This window comes from Passer domesticus, chromosome 2, assembly GCF_036417665.1.
Source record: "Passer domesticus isolate bPasDom1 chromosome 2, bPasDom1.hap1, whole genome shotgun sequence".
In the NCBI taxonomy this organism is placed as follows: domain Eukaryota; kingdom Metazoa; phylum Chordata; class Aves; order Passeriformes; family Passeridae; genus Passer; species Passer domesticus.
This window is the reverse complement of record NC_087475.1, coordinates 4,995,301-5,022,845: the sequence shown is the minus strand read 5'-3', so window position 1 is coordinate 5,022,845 and position 27,545 is coordinate 4,995,301. Positions and strand designations below refer to the sequence as shown.

Below are 27,545 nucleotides of genomic sequence, written 5' to 3'. Positions count from 1 at the left end.
AATACATTCAGCAGCTAAAACTGGCTCTCTTCAACAGCTATCACATAATACTATTTTTATTTGGTACCAAACTTTTTTTTTTTTGAAACTAACAACAAAATTGTTTGTTGAAAATCTTGGAATTAGCAGTAGAATGATTAAAGTAAATAAAACCTAAGCAAATATTTTTTCTTCTCCCTGATAATACCCAATTCTTAGCTGAGGGTTTTCCAGCAGGTTTATTTTGCCTTTCAGCAGGGCTACACACATCAAATGTGAATGAATTTAGTGTTCATGAATATGAAACAGCAGCACAGGAGCCAAAGATTCTCCTCTTAGCACTGTAAACACACTTTAAACTCCCACAAGCTTTCAGCTGGACCTCATTTCTGCCTTTTTTCAGGGAAAAAAAGCCTCCCCACTGTGTCACACGGAGGGGTTTGGGAGCTGGAGAAATGTCTGGGAAATGTTAAGGTGAAACCACAACGCATTTTCACATGGACCACGGCTCGGGGATTCCAGCACAGCCCCAAACCTGCACAGCTGATGTTCAGCATGGACTGCGGATTTTATATTCCTTCCTAAAACACAGGCAGGTTGGCAGAGTGATTTCCCAAAAAAAGAACAATTTTTTGGGAATTCTATGCTACAATGGCAAGAATACGCTTGGTCTGTCATCCTGCTCCAAAGACAAAACCCAGTAGTAAGCTACCACCAATTTTCATTTAAGATCTCTTTGCTAATCAAAGATATTTTTTTAAAAAATCAACATGACAGCATGGGATTATTTTCTTTTAAAGTTAAACAAAAAGGAAGTTAAAAAAAATTTTTTTAAAGTACCACAGCTCAGGGATTCCAGCACAGCCCCAAAACTGCACGACTGACATTCAGCACGTAGAGTGGATTTTATATTCCTTTCTAAAACACAGCCAGGTTGGCAGAGTGCTGTCCAAATTCCAAAAGGAACATCTTGGAAAGGAAGAATTTCTTGGGAACTTTATGCTAAAATGGCAAGAATACGCTTGGTCTGTTATCAAGGGTTTGTCCAAAGACAAAACCCAGTGGTAAGCTAACACTAATTTTCGTTGAAGATCTCTTTGCTAATCAAAGATATTTTACAAAAATCAACATGACAGCATAGGATTATTTTTTTAAAAAATACAAAAAATAAGAAATTTAAAAGTTTTTAAAAAGTACCACGGATTGGGGATTCCCAAGCATGGCTCCGAAACTGCACGGCAAATGTTCAGCATGGACTGTGGATTTTATATTCCTTCCTAAAACACAGGCAGGTTGGCAGAGTGGTTTCCCAAAAACATCTTGGAAAGGAAGAATTTCTTGGGAATTATACATTTTAATGGCAAGAATACGCTTGGTTTGTTATCAAACTCCAAAGATAAAACCCAGCATTATACTACTACTAATTTTCATTTAAGATCGCTTTGCTAATCAAAGTTATTTTTTTTAAAAATTAACATGATAGCATGGGATTATTTTTTTTTAAAGTACAAAAAAAGGGAAAGTAAAAAAAAAATTTAAAACTACCACAGCTTGGGGATTCCCGATCACGGCCCTGAAACTGCATGGCTGATGTTCAGCATGGACTGTGGATTTTATATTCCTTTCTAAAACACAGGCAAGTTGGTAGAGTGGTTTCCCAAAAACATCTTGGAAAGGAGAAATTTCTTGGGAATTATATGCTAAAATAGCAAGAATACACTTGGTTTATTATCAAGGGTTTTTCTGAAGGCAAAACCCAGTATTATCCTACCACTAATTTTCATTCAAGATCTCTTTACTAATCAAAGATATTTTTTTTTAAAATTAACATGACAGCATGGGGTTATTTTTTTAAAGTAAAAAATAAAGAAAGTTAAAAAAAAATTAAAAAGTAAATCTGCTTTTTATTTAGCAGCGTATCAAAGAAGCTTCAAGCTTCACAAATACATTAGATACATACACAGCAATGTAAAACTTGGATAGCAAATAGAGAACCTTGAAAGAAGCCTCACAAATGCCCAGTTTATCAGAAATTAATAATTTTTTCTTACAAAACATGGTTGAAAATACAATATTTAAACACAGTATTCACACAAGGCTCAGCTGTGAGAAAGGATGATACAAATTCCATGTACAGCTTTCCCAGCCATGTGACTTTTAATTATTTTCTCCTTTTTCAGCCTTTTCAGATGCAACACTTTCTCCTGCTGGGTTTGAACCTTTCTCAGAGCAAAAGGAGCAAAGTTTTTCCCTCAGAGAAAACCCAGGAAGGTGGAGACCCAATCCTAGACTGCACCTTGGATTTAAGGACCCAAGAACGAGCTCCAGAGCTCTGGAGGGAGCTGACAGCATTTCAGGGAGAAATGGAGAAATAAACACCAAAAATTTAATTTCTCCTTTAAAACTGGGCACAAAACTCATTTAATTCTTACTAAATAATGTTCAATTTTATGGAACAAACCCAGGGTTTGCCTCAAGTCCAACACACCACGAGCTCCTACTCCACAAGGGCGCATTTTGATTTCCAGGTCCCGAGTGAAAGCTCAGCACTGAAATTCAGGATTTTGGGGAAAAAGGCACTCAAAGAATGAGACAAGGACAGACCCAAGCTGAGGCAGTGCAGGGAGCAGCATTTCTGACCATGGCACATTCTTCATTCTGCAGGATTTTGGATTTTCCTGGTTTTTTTCTGAGCAGAACCACCTGTCCCTGCCCCTGCAGATATTTGTGCTCACACTGCGAGCAGGGGTTAATCCAAAGTGCAACTCAGCCCAAAAAGAACTCAAAACTCACTAAAAACCAAACCACAGTGCCTGCAAACATCTCTCACTTCTGTTTTTTAGGACTCATCTGAATTGCACACCTGAAAAAAAAAGATTTTTTTTTTTTAATACACTAAAATTTTGTATTAATCCAGGCAAGGATTTGCTTCACTTCATTCTGGCCAGGTTCTCCACTTCAGAAGGGTTTTTGTTTCAGCCCTTGCTTTTGTAAGACTGTCCTGACCTTGGCTGTTTGTCTTTTAGTGTCACAAAAAGATCCAAAATTTTTAATTCTACCACAAATCCACTTCAAAAATAAACTTTTAACTGATTAAATACAAACCAACTTTGTAGAAAATCTTTATATTATAATAAATAGTCCCAAACTGAAGGGGTAACTTTTAAAAATGAATTGCCCTAAAGGAAACAGCTTCAAGGATTACTTTAATCAGTACTAAAATGCAAAAAAAAAGGAGTTTAAAATGCACATCCAGAACAGCTGTACAGAAACTTTGAGTACCAGTTGTACTCAAACCAGACAAAATCTATATCAGTATGTGATATTTAGTGATTAATTAATTCATCCTTGGTTAAATAAGGACAGTTTTTTGGGTTTTGAACGTAATTGTTGGGGAAACATGAGACTGTGAGCAAAACAATGATTATTTAATTCTGAGTTTAAAGTTTGATACGTGCTTTCAGTTTGCCAAACCAGTGGGGAAAAAAAAAATATTGTGACAGTGGCTGTGAAAGTGAAATTCTACCAACAAAATTATCAAACACCAGCAAATCATCAAATACTTCTGAGAGGAAAAAATGTCCTTGAACAGATGGAGAATTTTTTATCTATGGAGCAATGAGGGCAGCAATAATTATAATAAAGTTAAAAGCAGTTCAAAAATGTCCAATCTGGGAATCCTGGGCTGCTAATTAAACAGAGTGGATTGTGTAGGACAGAAAAAAGCTTAGAAATATCTGGAGAAAAGTCCATTTCCACCTCCAAAAGTGCTGCAGAGATACCAAAAGCAAACCCTTATCTTTTCTGGATATTCAGAAATGCCACTGGACTGAAACACCCAATCCAACACTTACCCTCTCACATGTGTTTTAATATCAAAATGTGTTGTTATCAATATCTGTTAACATCAGTATGTGTTACTAATACAAATATGGCTACAACAGGAGGAAAAAGGAAAAGATGCTAAAACAGGAAGAAAAATAAGGCTAAAACAAGAAGAAAAGGGAAAAGAAGGAAAAACCTCCCATAACTGCAAAAAGCTCCCAAGTACATTGATTTAAAATAATAACAGAAATATTCCAAAGGCAGAAGGACAGTTAAAAATGTTTCCTGGTATTTCTAACAAAATCTTTGGAAATTCAAATATTGATTTTAATTTTCAGCTCATACTGCTTATGGTAACCTTGGCAAAGTGCCCCTCTCTTCAAAGGAAGAAAAAAAAATAAAAATTACCATTTGTTTTCAGCTATTCTATTTTCTTTTCCATCAGCAAATAATTGTACTGAGATCCCAACACCTAAAACACAGTTTCAAAATGGAAAATACCCAGATAAAAGCTCTCTCTGCAGCTGCTGCTCCTGACAGGGAGCTGTGGTACACTCACTAGTCCTAAACCCAACAATTCCATCTTGGAAAGAAGAAATGTCTTCCAGACCAGAAAAATGCAGGGGTAATTGCTCACTTCATGTAATAAGTTCTACAGTCAAAACATGCCAGATGCAATTTTTTATTTAGATCTTGACAATCGTGCATCAAAACACAATTATTGTTCCTTATCTTGCAGAAGAATTTCAGAAATAACTCCTGGAATTAATTTGCATCGATTCTGACTCCATGGAAATGCTGAGACATGCTCTCACAAAATACGTTTTTAAAACTCCTGAGGATCTTAAGATGTTTTTTAGTTCCTAAGACTTGACTTTATTCCAGAAGCATGGAACATCCAGGCACAGCTCTAACATGAGACACTTTCTCGAGCGGAATGCTGCTCTTCCTTGAAATTATTTTAATAATGAGACAAATGAAACTTTTTATACTTATATTGTGACCTGTTCATTAGTTGAATGCTAAACTACAAAAGAAATTATGATTAATTTCTTTGTTGCAAGTGTAACATCAAAAAACAATCACTAAAAAAGGAGCAATAAGTGAATGGTTCAATAATTCAAATTAATATCTATATATATATACATCCATAATCTCTCTTTCTTTCTCTCAGCAAATGAAAACAGCTTTATTTTTATTTCGTTTCTCTGTCTGAAGTTGTTAAGGCATTGAGTTCTGTAAGTAAATCTATATTCAAAGGAAAAAAGCTGACTAAAAATTTACATGTGGATTGTTTGTCCAGCAAATGTTTTGAGACTCAGCAATCTGTGACCCCACTTCAAAAGAGTTTGGTTTCTAAATGATCTAAACTCCAAATTTAAGTTCTCACCACGTGCAAAAATCATATATTTATTACAATTAATACTCTCAAACTGAAGAAAATATTATTTTTCATGTTAAAATCTCCTCAATACTGATCATGGCTTTTACTATCATTTTAATTATACATTTATTGGTTTCTTTTACAAATTATTTCTTATACAAAGAAGTATATTTTGAAATGTTTTCTGAAGTAGTTCTTGAGACATTTCTTAGATAAATTCAGCAGCACAATTCAGTACAGACTTGAGAAACAACCCACACTAGAGCAGGAAAGTGATTCTCAATAAAACAAGCTGTAAAAATCCAACCTTGTCCCACATTTTACTGAAACCATCAGTCCAAAGCAGCACAATTTTTATAGCTAAAATTATGAGATATGTACATAACAACCAGCAGCTGTTGGGAATGATAGAAAATGCAGTAATAAAGTTATTTTCTCCATGTTCAAGTCCTACTCCTTACCTCTGCTCTTCAGCTGTTGCCCCATTCCCCTCTCTCCTCCTCCCACACAGCCTCTGCTTTTTCATCTGCTATCAAACCAGATCCACCAGCTCTTCCTCCTGCATTTTTTCTCTCAAAAAAAAAAAAAGTTCTTATCCTCATCAGTCAAGGAGCATGCTCTGATTTACACACTCCATGGAGAACTCCCATCCCAACTTTTCTCAGGGCTGGAGCTCTCTGGTCTCCTCTGGGCCTCTGGCACTTGACTCACTTTTATTATCTTGTCTATTTAGTAAGAAATGGGTAAAGAAATGAGATTATTTCTGAAATTTGAGGTGGCAAATATGACTGATACAATAAAACTATACACAGATTAAATAATTACATATTTTTAAACATATTAACACACACATACACAAGACTGTATATAGAATTATGGAATTATACAGGTGCAGGACCAAAATTCATGCCTGCTGTGGATCCTCTAGGAAATGCTGGCAGAGATAAAACTGTGAGCAGCTGAAATTCCTGAAATTAAACCACCTCATCCTGTGAAGAACAGCTCTGCATGAGCTAACTGTAAAATACAGGTTGCCCTCATAGACCTTTACACAGGATACTTTTCCTGGGAGAAGAAAAATACAAATACCATGAAAACAGACAGCACAAGATGTATGCTGATATTTTTTTCCTTCTGAGAAAACCTTGCCTCGATTTTCCTGAAAATCCTTTGTCATCCATGTCACCAGTCCAAGTCCAAGTGAGTACAGTGGTTTGTTAAAGTCAAACACGTTCTGCTTGTTGGGAACACCCACTGCAACCCCAAAAAAAGAGTAGGAACTACAGCAAACTTTCTGATTTCAGCTAACAGCTGCTCTTTAATCAGCTTTTCACTCTAAGAACTGCATCGTGTCAGCCAGACAGGCACATGCCAAATTCCACTGCCCTGCACCTGGAATTTCCTGATTTCCTCAAGATGTCAGAAACCATGGCTGGAAATGAACTGTCAGAGGATGAACCCAGAAATCCCTAAGGCAATGCTTTCCCCATCAACTGCTGGCACAAGTCACACCTGAAAATGGCTTTTTTGGAGTCTTTGCCCAGTGACAAACTCTGAGAACACCACGGTGTGTTTTAAATCAATAACTCAAATTAAACTCCCATCTTAATTAGCCAGAATAAATCCGGCTTGATAAACTTCAATAATAAACTTTGTGTTGAAGACAAGGTTTTTTTCCTGCACATTACTGGACAACTGGACTTTCAAAGATATATATGTTGTAAATGCAGTGTTTCAAAGGAATAAAATATATATTAAGTAGACCTGAGTGTTGCAAATGCAGCGGTTCAAAGGAATAAAATACAAATTCAGGAGACCTGAATGTTGCAAATGCAGCGGTTCAAAAGAATAAAATACAAATTCAGGAGACCTGAATGTTGCAAATGCAGTGCTTCAAAAGAATAAAATACAAATTCAGGAGACCTGAATGTTGCAAATGCAGTGCTTCAAAGGAATAAAATACAAATTCAGGAGACCTGAATGTTGCAAATGCAGTGTTTCAAAAGCGGCTGAAGTTTGCAGTTTTTTTCTTTTTTGAAGAGCGATTTAACAGGACACTTCTATTTCCTCTTGGTTATATACATTTATTTACCCCTATATTTATCCAACTTGGCCCTTTAATCAAATTATATGTTAATTAAATATATATTCTGGCCATAATCTGCTTAGAAGTGAAGCTACAAAAGGAGCCCTACTGGAACTGTCAGACAAGCCCTACAACAATTTCCCATTGTGGGAAGGAGGCGTCATTTCTGAGCAATGGTAACTCGAGAGGATCTCGCCAGGCTCCAGCTGATGCCAAGCCTGCTCTCATTTTCCCAGTCTCACTTCCATAAATTAGCTGCAGGCCCCATGGACATCAGGGAATCTTGAGGGGTTTTTTTTTTTTTTAATGTTTGGAAATCCTCCACTTTTGTCAGCTCTTCAGCAGTGAGGTCAGAGCGGTGCCAAACGCGCGGTGTTTGTCACAGGGCAGGGATTCCTGCCCTCCAAAATCCCCCATCTGCTCCAGGGCAGCCCTGACTCCAAAGGCTTTATCAGGAGTGCTGAAACAAAATCTACATCAGCCACTTGAACCACAGCCCTCACAGCAAGGCAGAATGGGACACCTGAATTTGGATCAATCTGCCACCGAGGGTTGGACTTTTTAAATTTAGATCCCCATCCCAAACTCCCAGATTAAACTGAAACTAAGAAAAGTCAGCTCAGCACTCTGCTGAGTAACCTGTACTCAATAAATGCTCAGGCCTGCTGCTGCTCTGTGTCATCTCCAGAGTGAGAAGTCAGAAGCAGACCGAGATCACAAACGTTTTAAATATATATTACATAAGCCATTCTGGGGGGGATAATGCAATTTTCCATTCTCTCCAGTACAGAAGGAACATGCCTGCTGAAGAAAGTGGTTGTGAAGTATCATGCACACTGACTCGAAGCCAGCCTTGAAACATGAGAGAATCCAATTCCGTGAGTGGCACTTTGGTCAGATGCCAGCACATCATAATTTCACATCAGAGTGAGCTCCACAGAAAGATTAAATGCTACTCGGTACAAAAGGCATTAACTTTTAGTTCTCACAGCAGCATAAAGACCCTTTTTATGGAGATTGCTATAAACAGCAGACTTGCTTTCACTCCTCAAAGCTTCCTGCATTTTCCAAATGATCCTCAAGAACATTTTTTGAATCAATACACGGCCCAAAAGCTGTTTACAAACCATAATGCGAAGTAAGAATGCTGTTCATTATTATGTGCCTACAAATGTGCCTGATGCTTGTTTAACAGGAACAGTATGTTTGCTGCCATCCTGCAAGAAGGAAAACAAAATCTGAAGTGGAGAAGTGTAAAATAAAGGCAATGTTTGCCAGATTTCCCTTTCCCTCTCCCCTAAATACATGGCAAATATTCCCTGAAGATAAAGAGCAGAAAAGGAAAAGGTATCTTTAACCACCACCTGGAATTACTTGGCTCCACATTTGGAATTCCCTTCACCTCCCATCAAGATTTCTTAATTGGAAATGTTTTACTGTATTCTGACACTACATGCCATCGATTCCTGTGGAATTTCAAAGGCTGGTTTCAAACTGAGGAAATATTATACAGGGCAGTTGCTGCAAACATGCAAAGATATTTTCATGCAAATCTATATACAACACACTATGCATAAAATGTTTTTCATCCCTTCCCTGGTTTTCCCCTTGAAATCCAGCTCAGAAGTGTCCCCTGCTGGCAAACACCTTCCCCTGACTGCAGGAGAGGTAGGGAAAGCCTCAGCTGCATCCAGCTTTGGGAGCAGCAGAAATTCCTGCTGATTTGAGCAGAATGCCAGCTCCAGTGTGGCTCAGCTGGGCAGGGACACTGCTCAGTACTGCTGAATGCACTGGGAACACCTGCAGCACCCCAGGGTTCCCCGAAAATCAGCTCCAGGGAAAAGGCTGAAGAAAGTTTTGAGAGTGAACAAATTAGGAGGTAATCCAGCCTTCTAATAATTAGAGAATTTCGGAAAGGATTGGGTTGGAAGGGACCTTAAAGATCACCCAGTGCCAGCCCTGCCATGGCAGGGACACCTTCCACTGTGCCAGGCTGCTCCAGCCCCAGTGTCCAACCTGGCCTTGGGCACTGCCAGGGATCCAGGGGCAGCCACAGCTGCTCTGGCAATTCCATCCCAGCCCTGCCCACCCTGCCAGGGAAAAATTCCAAATTACCAAGATCCCATCTGACCCTGTCCTCCTTCACCTCAAAGCCAGATTTACAGGAGGCAGCTTGAACAAAATTCATTTGTCACTCAAATCCTGTTTCCCACCAGGATAAAGAATCTCACAATTGACCAGTTGAATTTTTGTCTCACAAATCAGTAAAAAGCCTTTGATAGTTTCACAGCCATGTTGCAATATAGGGCTGGTTAAAAACGTTGCCTCTGAACAAAGAGCCAAGAAAGTTTTCTTGAAAAATGTTTCTGTGACTGTGCCATTAGTCCTCAACATCTTCTTCTCCATGCCTTCCACCTGCAGTCACTGTTACTATGCCTGATATCATGGAATCATCAAGGTGGGAAGAGTCCCTCAGGATCACCCAGTGCCACCCCAGTGCCACCAGCATCACCCCAAACCCTGTCCCCAGGGCCACATCCAGACTCCTCCTGAGCACTCCCACAGACAGTGACTCCAAACCTCCCTGGGCAGCTCAGCCCAAGGCCTGACCACTCTGACAGGGAAATTTTCTGTGCCAGTCTCCAACCTGAGCCTGCCCAGGTGCCTTTGAGGCCATTTCCTCTCCTCTTCTCCCTTGGGACACGGCAGCAGAGCCTGACCCCCCCGGCTGTCCCCTCCTGGCAGGGACTTGTGCAGAGACACAAGGTCCCCCCTGAGCCTCCTTTGCTCCAGCCTCAGCCCCTTCCCAGCTCCATGAGCTGCTCCTCCCAGGATGTGTTTTCCAGCCCCTTCTCAGCTCCATTTTCCTTGTCTGGACACAGGCAAAAGGGTTTGTTTTGTTGTTGGTTGTTCTGGGTTTGTTTTGTTTTTTGTTTTTTTTTTTTTTTTTTTTTTTTTTTTTTTTTTTTGAGAACAGAACAATTATTCAAGGCAAGGTGTTAATTTCATGTCCCTCAGTGATCCAAGGAAGCTCTCTGCATCTGAAGAGAGCCATGAAAAGGACAACCTCAAAGAGAGCCTTGAGGGGCTGGAGAGTGTCCAGGGCAGGGAATGGAGCTGGGAAGGGGCTGGAAATCTGATGGAGCTGGGCGGCTCAACCTGGAGAAAAGGAGGCTCAGGGAGAGCTCATTGCTCTGCACAAGTCCCTGACAGAAGGGGCAGGGAAAGGAGGAGAGGAAATGGCCTCAGATGGCACCAGGGCAGGCTCAGGTTGGAGATTGGCACAGAAAATTTCCCTGGCAGAGTGGTCAGGCCTTGGGCTGAGCTGCCCAGGGAGGTTTGGAGTCACTGTCTGTGGGAGTGCTCAGGAGGAGTCTGGATGTGGCCCTTGGGGACAGGGTTTGGGGTGATGCTGGTGGCACTGGGTGATCCTGGAGGGCTCTTCCAGCCTTAATAATTCTGGGATTCTGTGATACTCATTTTTCACTGCCAGGGCTGCCTTGGTACAGAAGTACCTGTGAAAAGCATCCTGCCCTGGACTGATGCCTTGTGAAGGCTGACCTAGAGCAGAGGCTGGACAGAGTTAATTAAAGAATAAAGCAGGGATTTATTAAAAGGATCTCCTCCATGGATCCACCTTGGGCAGCACCAGATCCCAGCCAGGGCTGCACCCAGGATGAACCCAAATGGTCCCAAAATGCACGAGCGCTGCCGGGGTCTCTCCCTGGGCTCAGCTCTGCTCCATGTGCACATTGCAGTTCAGTGTCCAATCCCACTGCAGCCCCTGCAGTCCCATCCTGCTTGTTTTTCTCTCTGCAGCCCACGGGGTTTGTGCTCCTGGGCTGGGATTTGGATCATTTGTCCTTGGTGCCCAGCTGGAGCAGGAATTGTTTTGTCTCCCTGCTCTGTGCACAGAGCTCACCATCCCATAATGTGAAGCTCAGCCCCACACACTAAAGCAGCACAGAATGTGAAAAATAGAAAAGCTCAAACCTGAGGCATCAGGACTGTTGCAAAATCTGCTCCACAAACTCAGCTTCTTTTAAGGTTTTACCTGCACCAAATAAGTGGAACCCAAAAGTTTACAAATTTAACCCAAGAACTAACAGTTCCATAAGGAAAGTCCATTAATAAAAGTATGCAGAGTAATGGAAGACTGGGGAGGAAGAATTAAAAGATGCTAAAATACACAGAATTTATTCCACCACAGGACTGTGTGACAAGTGTTAGAAATGCTCACTTGGGTACAAGAGGAGGTATCACTGAGATACAAAAAACAGACCAGAGCAGCTCTGAACTGCTGAATTTGGACACAATCCCTATATAATTTCATTATTCTGAGTGCTAATGAAGCAAAAAGAGGAAAACAATGAGGCACAGACTGTCAAAAACCATATTCTTGGAGAACAATTCCCTTCAGAACCACACTCCAACACAGCAAACAGCAGGAATTAGGATTAGAATCCAGACATTGACACTTCCCATGAATGCCAACACTGAAAAAAAGTTAGCTTTATGATTTGTGTGGCCCTTTGGGGTTTGCAAGTTTTTGTTGTAAAGAAAGAAAAATGAATTTGAGGAGGGTAGAGGGAAGAACACAAACCAGCAAATACAAACCCACCCTCCCTGCACACACAGGCAACTCAAAGCCTTGCAGCCCAACAAATGCCTTTGAATTTATTATGGAAAAAAGCCCTAAACCCATGGAGTTAAATTCCAAATATTTTTAATTGATAGCACAGCTATCAGTCCTTAGGTGAAGTTTTACAGGTACATTAAATCCATATCCCAAAACCAGTAAGGTGCTTCAGCAAATACTCATTTTTATTGGTACAAATGCATTGACATTGCTTCATCTGATTTTTTTTTTCCTTGAAGCTACTTAGCCTTGAAAGATATTTTCATTTTAGCCAAGAAACAAACTTGGAAATGCTTTCAAGTTCAAAGGTTTTTGCTCATTTCAAATAATACATATAATACATTAAAAAAGTAAAAAATGGTTAGACATAAATGATTTCTCAGTGATTTATTCAAGTCTCTCATGGTCTGTTGGTCATTTAATATTTTTCTCAGCTCTTATTTTACTTCTGAGACAGAGAAAAGAGCACATTTCTTTTCTGGAATAAATAACTCCAAAGAGCTCTTGTTTTTTGTTCCACTGTCTGTAAGGCAGGGATGATGCTCATGCTTTGAGAGTAAGAGAAAACAAGCAAATCTCCCATTTTGGAGAATATACATTTTTTAGTTCACTTATAAACAAAAAAATAACCCTGGGTAGTAATAAAAACTATGGAGTTTCAGGGTAACTACCCCTGATTTTAGCACTGGAAATTGAAAAAAAAAACTCTGAAGTTGAATCTCAAGTCCTACAACACCCATGAATATGCATGGAAATATTTCAGAAACAATTGTCTCCAAATGTACCCTGAAATCAGGGTTCATTATAGTGTTAGCTGAGAGTTCAAATTTCCCATCCTCAAAGGAAGATTTATTCAGGATAAAGTAACTCCACATTTTCTTGGCTGACATAATGGACCTGGAATTTAAAAGCAGACGATGCCACCCCAGAATCAAGACATGGAAATCTTCTCTGAGCTGATTCTGCCCCAGCTACTGAATTACTCAAAAACACAAAAAAAATTTTTGAGCCTGAGGAGTTTTTAGTCAAGTTTTAAGATGAGCAAATGTGTGGGTGTAACAACTCCTAAAGGGAATGATCACCACTGGACAAATCTCATTCTTCAAGGGGTAAATCCCTGGTTTGAAACCTACTCTGAAACTCCAGGCAATAAAACACAATCCTGGCATTTATGTCTGAAAAATTATCCTTGGAGATGGCTGAAAGAGCAAATATTTGGGAGTTTAAGGGCAAAGCTGCAGAAAAAATCAGATCTCTATGCTTGGAGCTGCCACTGAACATGTGGGTGCCAGACACTGGAGACCCCCTCCCCACAGGACACAGAATTTCCCTCTCCATTTGCTCAACTGCTCTGCAGCCCAGCAAGAAAAGCAGAAAAAAACAAAGATTCTGGGGTTTGCTATCAACACTGGCCTCTAAAATTACATTCAGCACCAAATTGTGTAGATTTAATTAAGATTTTAACCAGCATTTTAACTGTTCTTCATTCCAGCGCTGCCTCTGTGGTTGTTGTAGCAGAATTCTCCCTGCTAAGATCTAAAATCCTTAAGGATGGACATGACCAGTCATTAATCAGATAGCAGAGCTCTGACTTGGATTTAAAATAGAATAATTCCAGTTTTGCTCATGTTCTGTTGGCCTTTTGTAATTCATGCAGCAGGACTGTGGTGAATTGGGAAATTAAAACTTCAAAATGTGAATTCTGAGGAGGAAAAGTAAAAAAAAATTCCAATCCACCCCTCAGGAATAGCTTCAAATTCCACTGCAAAAGGCACCAAGCAACACTCACAGAGTGGAGAGGAACATCTTAAATTCTAAATAATCACATTTACATCAATCAGCAGCATGGGTTTGATGGGATCATTAATGGCATCTCAACAATGATGCAGAAAAACACAGATTGCCCAGGAATTTCAGCAAAGGCAAATCAGGAGAAGCTATTTGTTCACAGAATAAAGTTTAGAATTTCATTTGATGCCCAAAAGGTAGCAGAAAACAGGTCTGGTGAAAGTTCTGATAAAAGATGGAAGAGGCTCCAAAGGAATCCCACAGAATTTACAGCTCTGCTGCAAATTGAAGAACTCCCCAAATCAGCACTTAAAGCTGAAAGAACTTTAAAATTACCCCAAAAAACCCTCAGCTTCATTTTTTTTAATGGAGTAAAAAATGCAGAGCAAACCCAATTATTATTATTTTTTCCTCATAAGCAAAAGGAGCTTGGGGCTCCTGAAATTAATTAGAAAATCTGAGCAGGTGAGGGGAACCAGCAGTTTTTAATACAATGGAAGCTCCAGTTTGGGGATGAGGAATCATTCCTGAGCTGCCAAGTCTCATCAATAGTAAAATATTTCTAATAATTTTTGGATGTGCTAACAAGAGCTTGAGCTGGCTTGATCATTAACTGACTAATTGTGGTATTTGTATTACAAGGAAGTCTAAGAAAATCATCCCAAAATCACTTGCTGACAATACAATTAAGGATTTCCTCAAATAATTCACATTTTTGGTATCTCCTGGCTCTCTGGGAAAGCAAGGAGGCCTAGGGAGAAAAATAAATAATGGATGGATGGAGAAAAAGAAATCATTTGTGAGAAAGTTAAACTCTAACACATTCATTATTTATTTTAATGTGTTCTCTCTTCATTAGGAATTGTAGTTGTTACAAGTTGCAATTTCCTTTCACACAAAATCCTGGAATTATATCAAGGCTAAAGGGAAAGACATTACAGCAATGACTATTCACAGCAAAACTACCATTAAAATATGTGAATAAAACAATTTAAATCTCATTAAACCACATAAAATGAATAAATTTTAGGAATAAAATAATTTATTAATAGAATTTATGATTTAAAATTTAAAAACAAACTGTGGTATAAACTTTAACTAAAGAATATACAGTTAAAATATCTTTACTTGATGGTCTGCAACCCTGGAGTATGCCACTAGATGGCAAGTTTGGATAGAAATTAGCTGAATTTTAATTCATAACATGTTTGAGAAGTCCAAAGGCATTGGATAGAAACAATCATGAAAAAAATAGTGAAAGAGGAGAACAAAAAAAGGAAGAATTCAATCAATAAGTCTTGTGTCTGGAGCACATTTAATACAAGCCAAAGAGGTTAAATGGGTTTTAGTTCTGTTTCCACATTGCCACACAAATGGAGCCTCAATTCACACAGGATTTTGAAGTTGTATTTTAAAGAAAAACAAAAAATCACTGTTTTACACATTCCTCACAATTGTTCAGAGCAGTGTCTCACGTGGAGGAGAGCAGCACTGAGAGCTGACATTTGAATTACAAATATTCCCAGGAAATATTACAACATCCTCAGGAACCAGGGATTGATTTCCCTGTGCCATCAGCCCCTTCCCACTCACTCCACTCTGCTCTTCACCATTCCCCCTTTTGTTGCCAGCCTGTGCAGAACTTTTTATCTTGACTTAAAAGAAAAAGAAATCCTGGTTTTCAAAGCAGTTCTTTCTGTAGCTCACTACAGCCTTGAAAAGGTACAGCATTAAAAAGTTCTTACCAGAAATATAATAAAATTAACCCTGCACAATTCCCCTGTGGTGAAATTCAGAACTCCATCTAGCAAGGACCAAAACTGATGGATTAAAAATTAAAATTTTTGCTTACCTGAAATATCTGTTGAAAACTCTCCAAACAAAAATACCAGGCTTTAAGAGAACACTGAATTTCCCTGGCAGGGTAAACCCCAGCTTACCTCATCTGGAGAGAGCAGATAAATGGGTGTTAATTCAGGAATTTCACTCAGTTCACAGTTCAGCCCAAGGCAGGTCAGGATCTCCCTGAGAACTTCGTATCTCTTGGAATTGCTCATTTTGAGCAAATTAAAATCCTCTTCAGTTTGCACATCCATGGAATTGCTGTCCAGTTCCAAATGGGCCTGGCAGGATATATAAAAGAAGAAAATCAGTTTCCAATTCAGGGATCACAGCCATCAATACACCACAATTTCCACTGAAACCTACCTAAAATTTCCCTTCTTAATAAACTTTTTCTGGAGGAGTTGATCAAACTTGTAGTTACCAACTTAAATTTAACTTTCTGCTTTTCAGATCTGCCAGAACCAACAGCAAGGTTGGCATTTTCTCGTTTGTACAGGAGCAGAACTCCATTACAATTAGAATAACATTAAAACTGAAATTCCATTAAAATTATATTAAAATTGAAAGAGCTTTTTAGAAGCTCTTTTTTGTGGTCTGTAATGTGGACTTCTTTATTTCATTACACAAAACCAGCCAAACCCATGGGGAAGAAGGTGAAGAAGAAGGAGCAGCCTCCACCCTAAACCCTCCATCTTGCTTTCTATCTATTCCTGTATTCTAAACCCTCAAACTCTGAGTTTCCCAGCCTGTGGTATCACACACTTCTATCCAAACTGCACTCCCACAATCCCAGTTCTGCCATTCCATTTTGGAAGCTTCTCCAGGGCCTCAGGTCAATGCAGTGTTCTCAGGTCAGTGCCTGGCAGCACAGAAAGGCTGGAATTCTCAGTATCCAGGGTTCTAACATACAAGGGCTTTGAAGTATCTTGGAAAAGCGGAAAAAAAACGAGCCAAAAAGGAGGTTTATGAAGGATTTTTTTCCCCTCTTGCATTTAATTTCAACTTCCAAGCATCTGCTTCCATGAGCAGTGATGAGGAGTGATTTTCTGCCAGGTGAGAAAGTAACTTTTTTAGGCAGAAGGTTTTTTCTTTATCTGCACTGATTTCCACTAAATTCATGGGACTTGCTTGAGTTCTCCGTATCTTGTAAATGAAAGTGAAAATGTAAGTGAAAATAATTTAGTCTTAATTGGACAGTTTATCTTTAAAAGGCCTTGTAGAGATGGAGACAGGGCTCCATTTTTAGTTTGTTGGAGTGAAGTGCTGCAGAACTCAGGGTTTGTGAGACTGTGACAGAGATAAGAACTGATAAACATCTGAGTCCCAACAAGAAATACCATCTCACACATTTAATCCCGACCTTGGCAAAAAAAATCCCAAAGAACCCACGCTTGTACTCTCTGCAGATCCATTTACTGCTAATAAATATAGCCCTTATTGTTGTTAATTTCTTCCATTTTGTAAAATTTAATGATGTTCTTTGTGTTTTACGTATTTTCATTGAAATTCAGGGAAATTAATGAGTGTGGCTGCCTCTGGATCCCTGGAAGTGTCCAAAGCCAGGTTGGACATTGGGGCTGGGAGCAGCCTGGCACAGTGGAAGGTGTCCCTGCCATGGCAGGGGTGGAACGAGATAATTTTAAGATCCTTTCCAACCCAAACCATTCCATAATTGTAAAAAAAAAAAAAAAAAAAAAAAAGATTTAAAAGGAGGCAGGACACCCACCCACCAGAGGAGTACAGAAAAAAGGGAAACAAATCTGCCAGAACATTTCATGGCTGATGTCACTGCCTGGAAACAATAAGGGCTTTTCAAATCCAGACTGGAAGTCAGTTAGAATTATAAAATGTCACACTAATCCTTTTAATCTGGTTTTTGAAGCTGTGCTCTGATGCCCTTTTCTTTTTCCTGGGGAAAACCTCTGGAGTATTAAATTTTACTACAGCAGGAGGATCAATTTAAAGGGTGCAGCAAAGCACAACTTGCAGGGACAGAATCAAATCCATTTTCTGTGTGGCAGAGCTGCCTACAAAAAAAAGCAATAAATATCCTCCAATGTCTAACAGAGTTCCCAAAAACCCAGCAGATTTAAGCTGATAAAAGACAAAAACACTTCTCAGAGCCCCCTGAATATTTCTGAGCTCTGTAACTGCTACAAGAGTCTTGACACCTGATCCCTGAGCAGTTAAATTTCAGTGCTCTGGGCTCCTAAGAAAGTTCCCTACCTAAAATATTGGTAAAAAGAGAATCTTTCATAAAGTTTGTTCATCTTTTATATTCCTTAACTTAATCTTGGAAAATAAATCTTGCTTTTCTCAATGATTTATTCTCTATATTTCATAGTACCTCTTATCAACCTTTCCGTCACCCAAAACTTTAGCTGGGAATATTTAAATCATTTCAATCATCACTGACCAACATTTACCTCCCCATGAAAGCTTCCTCACCCATTATCCAGAAGGTAAAATTAAGAAAAAAATATTATGAACATTTGAACTTTCATTTTCTGAGGGCTTTCTTTGCCTGTTTTGGTGTTTTTGTTAACCAGAGATCACAATATCATGATACTGGAGAGGCACCTACTTCCTGGGATATTATTTTTAAGTGGAATTAATGATTTTGGCTCATCCTAAACTACCCCAATTCCACCCCCCAGATCCTCTGAGTTGTTTGATAGGTGCAGAGTATTAACCATTTAAACCTTTAAAGCCTGAATAAGGACTCAGGAAACAAAAAAGTTTCCAGCAAAGTTTATTCTGCACTCCTTGCTTTGCCACAAATGCTATTTTTGTAAGGATTTTGTGGGATTTATTTCCCACCTCCCAAAATCTGCTCAAGCTGTATTCCAGTACCACCTCCAGCAGGCAGAAAAGGAAAGCTCTGCTCTGGAATATGACAAATAATTTGAATAATTTGGGTTGGAAGGGACCTCTGGAGGTGATCCACTCCAACCCCTGCTCAGGCAGGGTCACCTGGAGCAGGTGACACAGGAAAGTGTCCAGGTGGCTTTGGGATGTCCCCAGAAAGGGAGACTCCATCACCTCCCTGGGCAGCTGCTCCAGGGCTCTGCCACATCCATGGAAGGAAATTCCTCCTCAAGTGGAGGTGGAACTTTCTGGGGTTTGGTTTATGGCCACTGCTCCCTGTGCTGTCTCTGGGCTCCCCTGGGGAATCTGGCACATCCTCTGGCACCTCCAGGAGATATTTCCTTGGATTAATGAGTAAAATTCCTGCTGCCTGCACAAAACTGTTCTTTTTTCACCTTGCCTGTTCCACACAAGCCTGACCCATGGTGAAAATAAGGAAATGTTTTCCCAGCAGTGACTTTCCCCTTCTTTAACACCAAGTGAAACCCACCCTGCACTTGGATCCTTCCTACACCCAGGACATCCATTTACACCTGGGAATGGCTCCCACTGGGAAAGGGGAGATTTGGGTGGGATATTGGGAAGGAATTCCTGGCTGGGAGGGTAGGCAGGGCTGGGATGGATTCCCAGAGCAGCTGTGGCTGCCCCTGGATCCCTGGCAGTGCCCAAGGCCAGGTTGGACACTGGGGCTGGAGCAGCCTGGCACAGTGGAAGGTGTCCCTGCCATGGCAGGGCTGGCACTGGGTGGGCTTTAATGTCTCTCCCAACCCAAACCATTCCATGATTCCACACCTCCCCTCGACAGGAACCCCCAAGAACATGCAATGGGAACAATTTTTTAGGAGTGCACACCATGCAGCCGTGAGGAAATGAATCCCCCTGCCCACAGTACCTGGGAAAGGATGGCTTCTCCTCCACTGCTCCCGTGAGTGAGGTGCACAATCACTGTGTCTTCAGCAGCATTATTCAATCGACTCAACACCTTCACTCTGCTGGCATCTCCCTTCATGCCTTCCTCAAAAACACAGCCACTGACCAGCAGGTTCAGCTTCACCTCCGTGCTGTCCTTTTTGGACACCACCAGCTCGTGCACCACCCTCCTCAGCTTGTTCTTGCGCTTTAGCTGCACGCCCCCAAAGGTGAAGGACGAAGAAAGCCCAAGAATCTTCCCCCCTTTGGACAGAAATTTCATGAATTGCCTGTGGATGCCCTCAGGGATGGGCTCCTCTGTGGCAATGAGCAGCAGCAGGCAGTTCTCCACCCAGGGGTCTCTGAGCACTTGCTCCTGGTGCAGCTGGTACACGGTGTAGCTCTCAGCATCAATGCACTCCCTGAGCACTGACCTCACCTGCTCAAACCTCCCTTTGGCAGCCTCAGAGCCCAGGTAAATCAAGATATTAGGGGGTTTCCCAGCCAGGTTTATTCTTTTGATTCCTTTTTGCAGGCGTTCATGCTCCTTCTCCTCCCCTGTGCTGCTGCAATCATCGGGCAGCTCTGGGATGTTTTCTGCAGAGGCGAATTTCACCGACTCAATGGTGCTGCTCTCAAGCTGCAGGCACTCCTGGCAGCTGGAAAGGTGCAAGTGGTGGTGCTCCCCACCTCCTGTTTCCTCGCGTTCCCTTTCTTCTTCCAGCTTGCATTTGTCCCCATCAGCTTGTCCAAATCCTGATTTCCCAGCAGGAGTTACTGCATCCATGTCTGTGCTTTCCTCCTTCACGGATGGTGCCTCCCGTGCCAACTCCTTCAGAGCAGATTCCTCTAAATGGACAGCTGCAAAAGGTAAAAGATACCAAAAATGGTTAGAATAAGGAGATTAAAAGGGTTAAGATAAGTATCATTCACAGCAGAATTCAATTTCAGTACAAATTCCCTGAAACAGCAAGAATTTAATTTATTTGACACAACAAATCCTACCTCCCTCCAGGACAACACAGATTTGCACTCATACCCTAAATCTAAAGGCAAAACGAAGAAAAGGAAATACCTCTGGAAAAATACTGCTCTTCTAATGAGGGCAGGGTTTAAAACTGCTGCTGTTTTGAAATAAACTGTTTTGAAATAAGCTAATAAAGTGATGGTATTGGGTAAGACAGATATTGAACCACGTCCCTTGCACTGCTGAAGGCTGCAGATAAAGGTTTGGCATGAGAAAAGAGAGTAGGAAGACATTTGAACTGATTTCAGTCTGCAGAAAGGCAGAGAGACCCACCCACAGCAAGATTTGGGAGCTAAGAATCCAAGAGAAAACAAGAAAACAAGATGAACTGTTAAAAATTCCCCTTTTCCCCTGAAAATGACAGAAATGTGAAGAAAATTCAGAGCAAATACAAGTGAGAAGAGAAGAGCAAAGATTATTATTGCCAGCAAGAAATGTGCAGAGCAAAGAGGAGAGAAAAATACTCTTCATAAGGGAGAGTTTCAAGCCAAAATCTGAAACATTTTACTGAATCCTTCTCCAATCCCTCCCAACCAAATCAATTTATTATGCTTTTAATCCAGGGAGAAACTTGATGAACAAAATTTTGTTAATCCAACTTCAGTCCCTTTCCTTATGATGAAACTACATCCCCTTTGGAGCAAAAACATAAAGCAAGATTTATTTATTTTTTTAACATCCCAAGGGAATTTCACAGCTTCCAATCTCTGTTATTCCATGCAGAGCTTCCCCCAGCAAGTTCTGGAGCAGCTTCCACTCAGCACTGGAAGCAAAAGGAGGCAGAAAACATTTTAGGAAGGGACTGGGACACTCTCAGCTTCCATCCTTCCTTGGGGAAATATTTATGCAGAACAGCACCCAGAGAGACAGAATTTCCCCTCAGATTCTTTTGGGAGAATATTCCTGTCCTCTTGCACTTCAGCTGAATGTTGTTGATTTTGTCATTCCTTCATTTCTGCCTGTGCACTGTGACCTACATTAAAAGAACAGCAAAGCAAAAACAAACCCCATAAAAAAGGCTAAAAAATCCCACCTCAAATTGTTCTCAATCCATGTTCAGCTTTAAATACACTTTAACTTCAAATATGAAAAAAAATTTGCCTAAAAACTTCCAGCTTTGGATTTTTTAAAATAGATTTGTTAATCTAACAGACAAGATTTAAAGAAAACATTTTCTAACTTTGGGTTTGGAGCACCCTGGGATAGTGGAAGGGGTCCCAGCCCACAGCAGGGGTTGGAAATGGATCATTTTTAAGCTTCCCTCCAACCCAAACCATCCCAAATCCTACAAAATTAAAGCAGAGCTACAGAGGGATTCAACCTGGAATCCCAACAGGAAGAAAACATTGCCAAAAAAAGAGCAAAATTGTTCAGGTAAGTATAGAAACTATGCACAAAGTCCTGAAATAACCATCAAGCAAGAATGTTGTGCTATTAAAAATGAGCAGGAGGGTACTTACAAACAATCCTGTGTGGCACCATCCCGTTCTCCATCTGCAGCCTGTCTTCCAGGAAGGCTATTCCAAGGCTACTGAAATTATCTACACTGGCTTCAGCAATTAACTTAAAAGGTTCACCAGCTTTATAGGCCAAGGGTGAACAAAAGTCTGACCACTTCACAATCTAGAACAGAGCATATGGATGGCTTTCAGTCGGGAAAATTATGGAAAAAATCCCCAAGTAGCAACAGCATTGTGAGTTTGCAAGAGGGACTGCAGGAGAATTGAAGAGTTTACTGGCAGGGGTTGCTTTAGGCAGCAAAGATTGAGCTCTGATGGAAGAGAGCAACATCCACAGCAAGTGTTGGGAGCAAATTGGGAGTACAGAGGGATCATTCCCAAAGATCAAGGCTCTAAAAGTTCCAAGCAACAAAACGGCAGCAGAGCTGTGAGAAAAATTCTACTTGGATTTGTTTCCTTCAGCAGAAACTCCAAGCAAGAACGCTGATAAAAAGAACAAAATTAAATTACAAGGGTTTAATAAAAATTATCAGAAGCATTAACTAAACCTCAAGGGTTCAAGATGTTTATCTACATCAAAAATTCCTTTCTCCAGGAAAGAAACATTACACAAGTAGGAGACACAACTGGGCACACAAACCACTTGTTCTCCCATGAAGGAATTTTTAGAGACCTGCCTTCATGACCTAAAAAAAAATTCAGCCTTTGCCACGTTCCAAAACATGGGGAGACAAAGTTCAACTCCCTCAGGGCAGTTGCAGCACTGGGACACTTCTTCCATGAGGTTCAGCTTTTCACCCCCACACCCCAGATATAAAACACTGACTGAAGGAAGGAAAAACTGATTTTGGATGCACAAACTGAGGGTGAGCTGTCAGTTACCCTACTTGTTCATAATTAGACCATCAGCTAAATTTACCTTTTCATTTACTGCAATAAAATGATTTACACAGCATCCAAGAGAATCCAGCTGCAGCTTTTGATTTTGTGGCGTTTCCCAAGGGAACAAGAGGAAAGAACAAACAACCCCAATGGCTCTGTCTCCTTTCTAAGTCATTCTCAGAGACAATTTCTGGTTAGTAATCAACAAACCCAAATGAGACCATTCAGCCACAGAATCCCAGAATGGTTTGAGTTGAAGGAACCTTAAAGATCATCCCATTCCCAAACCCTGCCATGGCAGGGACACCTTCCACTGTGCCAGGCTGCTCCAGCCCCAGTGTCCAACCTGGCCTTGGGCACTGCCAGGGATCCAGGGGCAGCCACAGCTGCTCTGGCAATTCCATCCCAGCCCTGCCCACCCTCACAGGGAAGGATTTTTTCCCAACATCCCACCTAAACCTGTAATTTTTCAGTTTGAAGCCATTCCCTGTGTGCTGTCCCTGCATGCCCTGGGAATTGTCTCTCTCCAGCTTTCCTGGGGCTCCTGCAGGCCCTGCAAGGCCACCCTGAGCTCAGCCCAAAGCTTCTCCTGTGCAGGTGAACAATGCCAGCTGTGCCAGCCTTTCCTGCCAGCAGAGCTGCTCCATCCCTCTGCTCATCCTGGAGCCTCCTCTGGGCTCTCTGCAGCAGCTCCAGCTCCTCCTGGGCTGGGACAGGCCTGGGGCAGCTCTCAGGTGGGCTCTCAATCCATATTTGTAATTCTGGCCTTTGGATATCTAACAAGAAACCTGGCTGGGTATCTCCTGATCCATGATTTCTGCTAACCCTAGTGAAAAATTCCCTTTCCAAGAGGAGAAGGGAGCAGAGTGTGGGGTTTTACCACCTTGAGCTTGGGGGTAAAGCCCAGCCCTGTGACACCAGAGCACACCCAGCTTCAATGGCACTGCTGGTGGTGGAGGGTGAGGGGCTCACGGAGTATTTAAATATCCTTTCTTTTCCAAAGAACAGGCACAAGTAACACCCACACCTGGAGGCTGTGAGGAAGGTCTGTTGATGCTCTTGATCTCTCTTCTGTGGCACCAAGTAAAATCTCAGATGTAAAAACGTAATTATTGCTGCACAGTGCAAATAAAGTGAACCCACAGAAGCAGCTCACAAAGAAAAGCTCTTGCCAAAACCTATGACCCTGAAATGAGGCAGCAATCCATTGGCTCAGAGCAGAGCAAAAACCCTCAGGGAATCTTTTCCAGCTTTCCTGCTATCCAAATCCAAATCTGGGTATCAATTCCAAATCAAAATTCTGTCAGAATAAAGGATGAAAGCTCTTAGCAAGAGATGAGACATTATTCATATTCCTGTTTTCTGAGTCCCCCTCATTTTCAACAGCCACAGATACTGACAGTCCTACAAAAAATGGCTTTTCTGGCCAGAAATTCCCCCAGGAGCAATGTGTTCCCACAGCCCCTGGCTATGGTGACAGCCAGAGGGACCAAAATTAAGAGCACTTTGCTGTGTTCACACAGAAGAACAATAAACAAAATAAACCAGCAGTTCCTTTCCTCTTTAGTTTTGATTTTTTGCCTGGACTATCACTTCTGAGCTTTCTAAATCAAATTAATTAGCAATGTCCACATAAGAGTGCAAAATTTTCCATCCCAAGGAAAAAAAAAGTAAACCCAAGAATATTTAAAAAAAACAATAAACCCCAAAAGAATGGATAGTTAGAGCTTCAATGCAGACGTTTTTGAGGATCTTTCTGCTACAAAAAGCAAAAGAAAAACAAAAATCTTCCATGTGAGCTGGCCCAGGTGTACAAGAGGGAGGGCACAGCTCATTCATCTCAGGAAGCAGAGCCCACCTGGATGGATTCCACCTGCCAAAGGCAATAAAACCATTTCCAAAGCAGCTGATGCAGGTTTTCCCAAGAAAACCTGTGCCCAGTGCAATCAGGACCAGGAGATTTGAGCAGAAAAGGTCCCACCATGGAGCTCCATGCAGCCCAGGACTTCCAGTGAGGCAGCACTTCAGGACATCCCTCCTGACCCACAGGCTCCAAATCCAGGCTCTGCTCTGCACCTGGCAGGGGGTGAAGGCTCCCAAATTCTCATTGCAGCCCCAAAACTGGAGCTGAGCCCATTCCCAAGCTCTCCTCCTGCCCTGCCCTCAAATAAATCTATTTATCCTCTGCTCCCCCCAGCAGGATCATCTCCTGGGAAAGGTGACCTGGAAGACACTGGATCCTTGCTGGAACTTTGGGAATAGGGAATATTTATCAGTTTAACAAGTCTTGATTCTTAGAAAACCATTGGCTTTGGCTGTTGGTTATGGAGAGGGTTTTGAAGACTTTGGAATTAATTAGAATTTATGAGTGTGTAAAATAGATAGTAGCATAGTATATCACAGGGTGAAAAATTTACAGTTTTGGGGTTTTATTATGAAGAAAATAAAAATAGAGGATTTTGGGTGTTGTTTGATCTTTTTCTTCATCTATTTTCTACTGTGTTGGCAGTTATCAGTCAGGGAGAGTTGTAATACAGATGTTGTGTGGCACACAAATAATTAGTTATTGGTAGAAAAGTAGAAATAAAGGTCATTTTAAGAGTTAATTAGATAAAATAGCTTTAAAAGACCTTGGAAGTGTACATTTTGTGACTTTTTTTTGCTGCCTTCGCTTTGTGTGCTAAGTGTAGCTTAGTGTGTAGAACTTCTGATAAGATAAAAAATGAACAACTTGAAGAATAAAAAACTCTTTTACACAGATCCTCACAAAGGGAGCAGCCAGGCCATGATTGTCTGGAACCCCAAGGAGGAGCCTGAAACCTGATTCCAGGAAATAAGGGTGACAGGTGGCCCTTTAGGGACACCCAGGACAGCACCTCAGCTGTGGGAAACGGATTTGTGGAGAATTCTTGAAGTTTGACAGAAGGTTCACACAGTACACATCTGTATTCAAACTTTGAGATAAGAAATGCTGACTTTGGGGTTTAAATTAAAATTAAGGTTTCAAATAAAATTAAGCCCTTTTAATGCATTTTAGAAATTCTCTACAAATCCATTTCCCACACTTATCCGTGGCCCCAGGGGTGATCCCAGCCTGGGGCAGAGCCTGGCTCATGGAGAGCTCTGGCATGCCAGGAGCAGCCCAGATGTTACAACCTGCACAGAGCCAGCCTGACATGGACATCTTCCCTTTCCTCCTCTTCCCTGGAGGCACTGGATCCATCCCTCCCCTCCCACAGCCTTCCAGGGACTAAAGGGGGCTTAACAAAAAGCAGAAGGATTTTCCACTGTGCCAGGCTGCTCCAGCCCCAGTGTCCAACCTGGCCTTGGGCACTGCCAGGGATCCAGGGGCAGCCCCAGCTGCTCTGGCAATTCCATCCCAGCCCCTGCCCACACTCCCAGCCAGGAATTCCTTCCCAATATCCCACCCAAATCTCCCCTTTCCCCATTCCCTGTGCCCTGTCACTCCATTCCTTGTCCAGAGTTGTTCTCCTGGAGCCCCTTTAGGCTCTGAGCTCTCCCTGGAGCTTTTTCTTCTCCAGGCTGAACAATCCCAACTTCTCCCAGCCTGGTTCCAGAGCAGGGGGGCAATTCCCACCCACGGCCAGAGAAAAATGCTACTGAAAAATCTCAACAAAATGTCTCTGGGTCTGTTAGAGACACAAAATAGAGCTTAATTATTACCAGGGATCTGAATGAAGCAATTCCCTTTTTATTCCCCATAACATCACTGCCCATCTGTGCCCATTTCTGTGCAAGATCATTGAATATCTGTACCCCTTTCTGTGCAAGAATATTGAATAGCTGCACCCCTTTCTGTGCAAGAATATTGAATATCTGTGCCCATTTCTGTGCAAGAATATTGAATAACTGCACCCCTTTCTGTGCAAGAAACAAAGAGAGTTTCTCACCTCCTTTGAAGAGTCAGGTCCTTTCTGCAAGTTCTCTGTGTGAGCAGAAATGCTTTCTGTCACAAAAGCAATGTGCTCTGCTGGCAGCAGCTTCTCAGGGTGAATAAAGGGAGAAACAAGAAGCCCACTCCACCTGTTTAAGTCATCAAGGAACTGAAAGAAATGGAAAGGAGAATAAGTCTGTACAGGAAGCAGCTGATTTAATAACTCCTTTTTAAATTATGCCCAGCTTAAATCCAAATCTGACCCTCCAGCCTTACAGGAAGGGTGATGATTATTTCACATTCCCCACGAGACAAAGAAAGGGATAAAATTCTGAACCACTACAAAGGAACACTGAAAGTAAAACTGAAAGTGGCAAGCCACGTTTTTAAGCCACCTCAAACTCCAGCTTTCAGCTTTACAGGAGAGAGGGTGGAACACAAATCCCCAGAGCCCCTGGCACTGGGACTCTTGTGGGACATCTGCCACTGGCAACATCCCTCACTCACCTGATCCTCCTCTCCCATTCAACTGAACACTGAATTCTTATTTCTCTGCATCAAAATTCCTCATTCACTATGAAGCTCATAAACCATAAAGAAATAATTCATTCAGAATCAATTTTTCTGGAAGTTGTTCTATCCACCACTCAGATGATCACTGCACAAAAGTTTTCTTCGTTAAATTACAAAAGATTCCCTCTTGCCCTCAGCAAGGAACAAATAAAGCTGAAAACCTGGAATCAGCAGACCAAAAAACACATCACAGCTTCTCAGGAAAATATTACATCCATTTTTAATTTTTACATCGATTTTGCAATGAACTTCATTTGTCTGCCATATTTAAAAAATGGCAAACACTTTTGTTTTGCTGTGGGAAATAGTAAAGGTAAGAAGACTTTTAGAAAGTTATGAAAGTAGGCTTTAGAAACAAAAAGTGTACAGAACTTAGAGCTAGCTG

The 27,545-nt window shown here is 41.2% G+C and overlaps 1 protein-coding gene across 6 annotated transcripts in view; it reads right to left on the bottom strand.

Annotated features, from left to right (window-relative positions):
- Positions 1-27,545, bottom strand: part of HLCS (holocarboxylase synthetase) — a 118,075-nt gene that overhangs the window by 87,638 nt on the left and 2,892 nt on the right. For 3 of the 6 annotated variants that reach the window (XM_064406565.1, XM_064406587.1, XM_064406594.1), the window contains exons 2-5: positions 26,604-26,756; positions 21,811-21,973; positions 19,307-20,184; positions 15,642-15,824 (exon numbers count right to left, since the gene is read on the bottom strand). In XM_064406565.1, the coding sequence (XP_064262635.1) occupies positions 15,642-15,824; positions 19,307-20,184; positions 21,811-21,973; positions 26,604-26,756 (1,377 nt within the window). Of the gene's footprint in view, positions 1-15,641; positions 15,825-19,306; positions 20,185-21,810; positions 21,974-26,603; positions 26,757-27,094; positions 27,249-27,545 lie in introns of those variants that run through there. The other 3 variants (XM_064406571.1, XM_064406578.1, XM_064406582.1) reach the window with 3 other exon arrangements.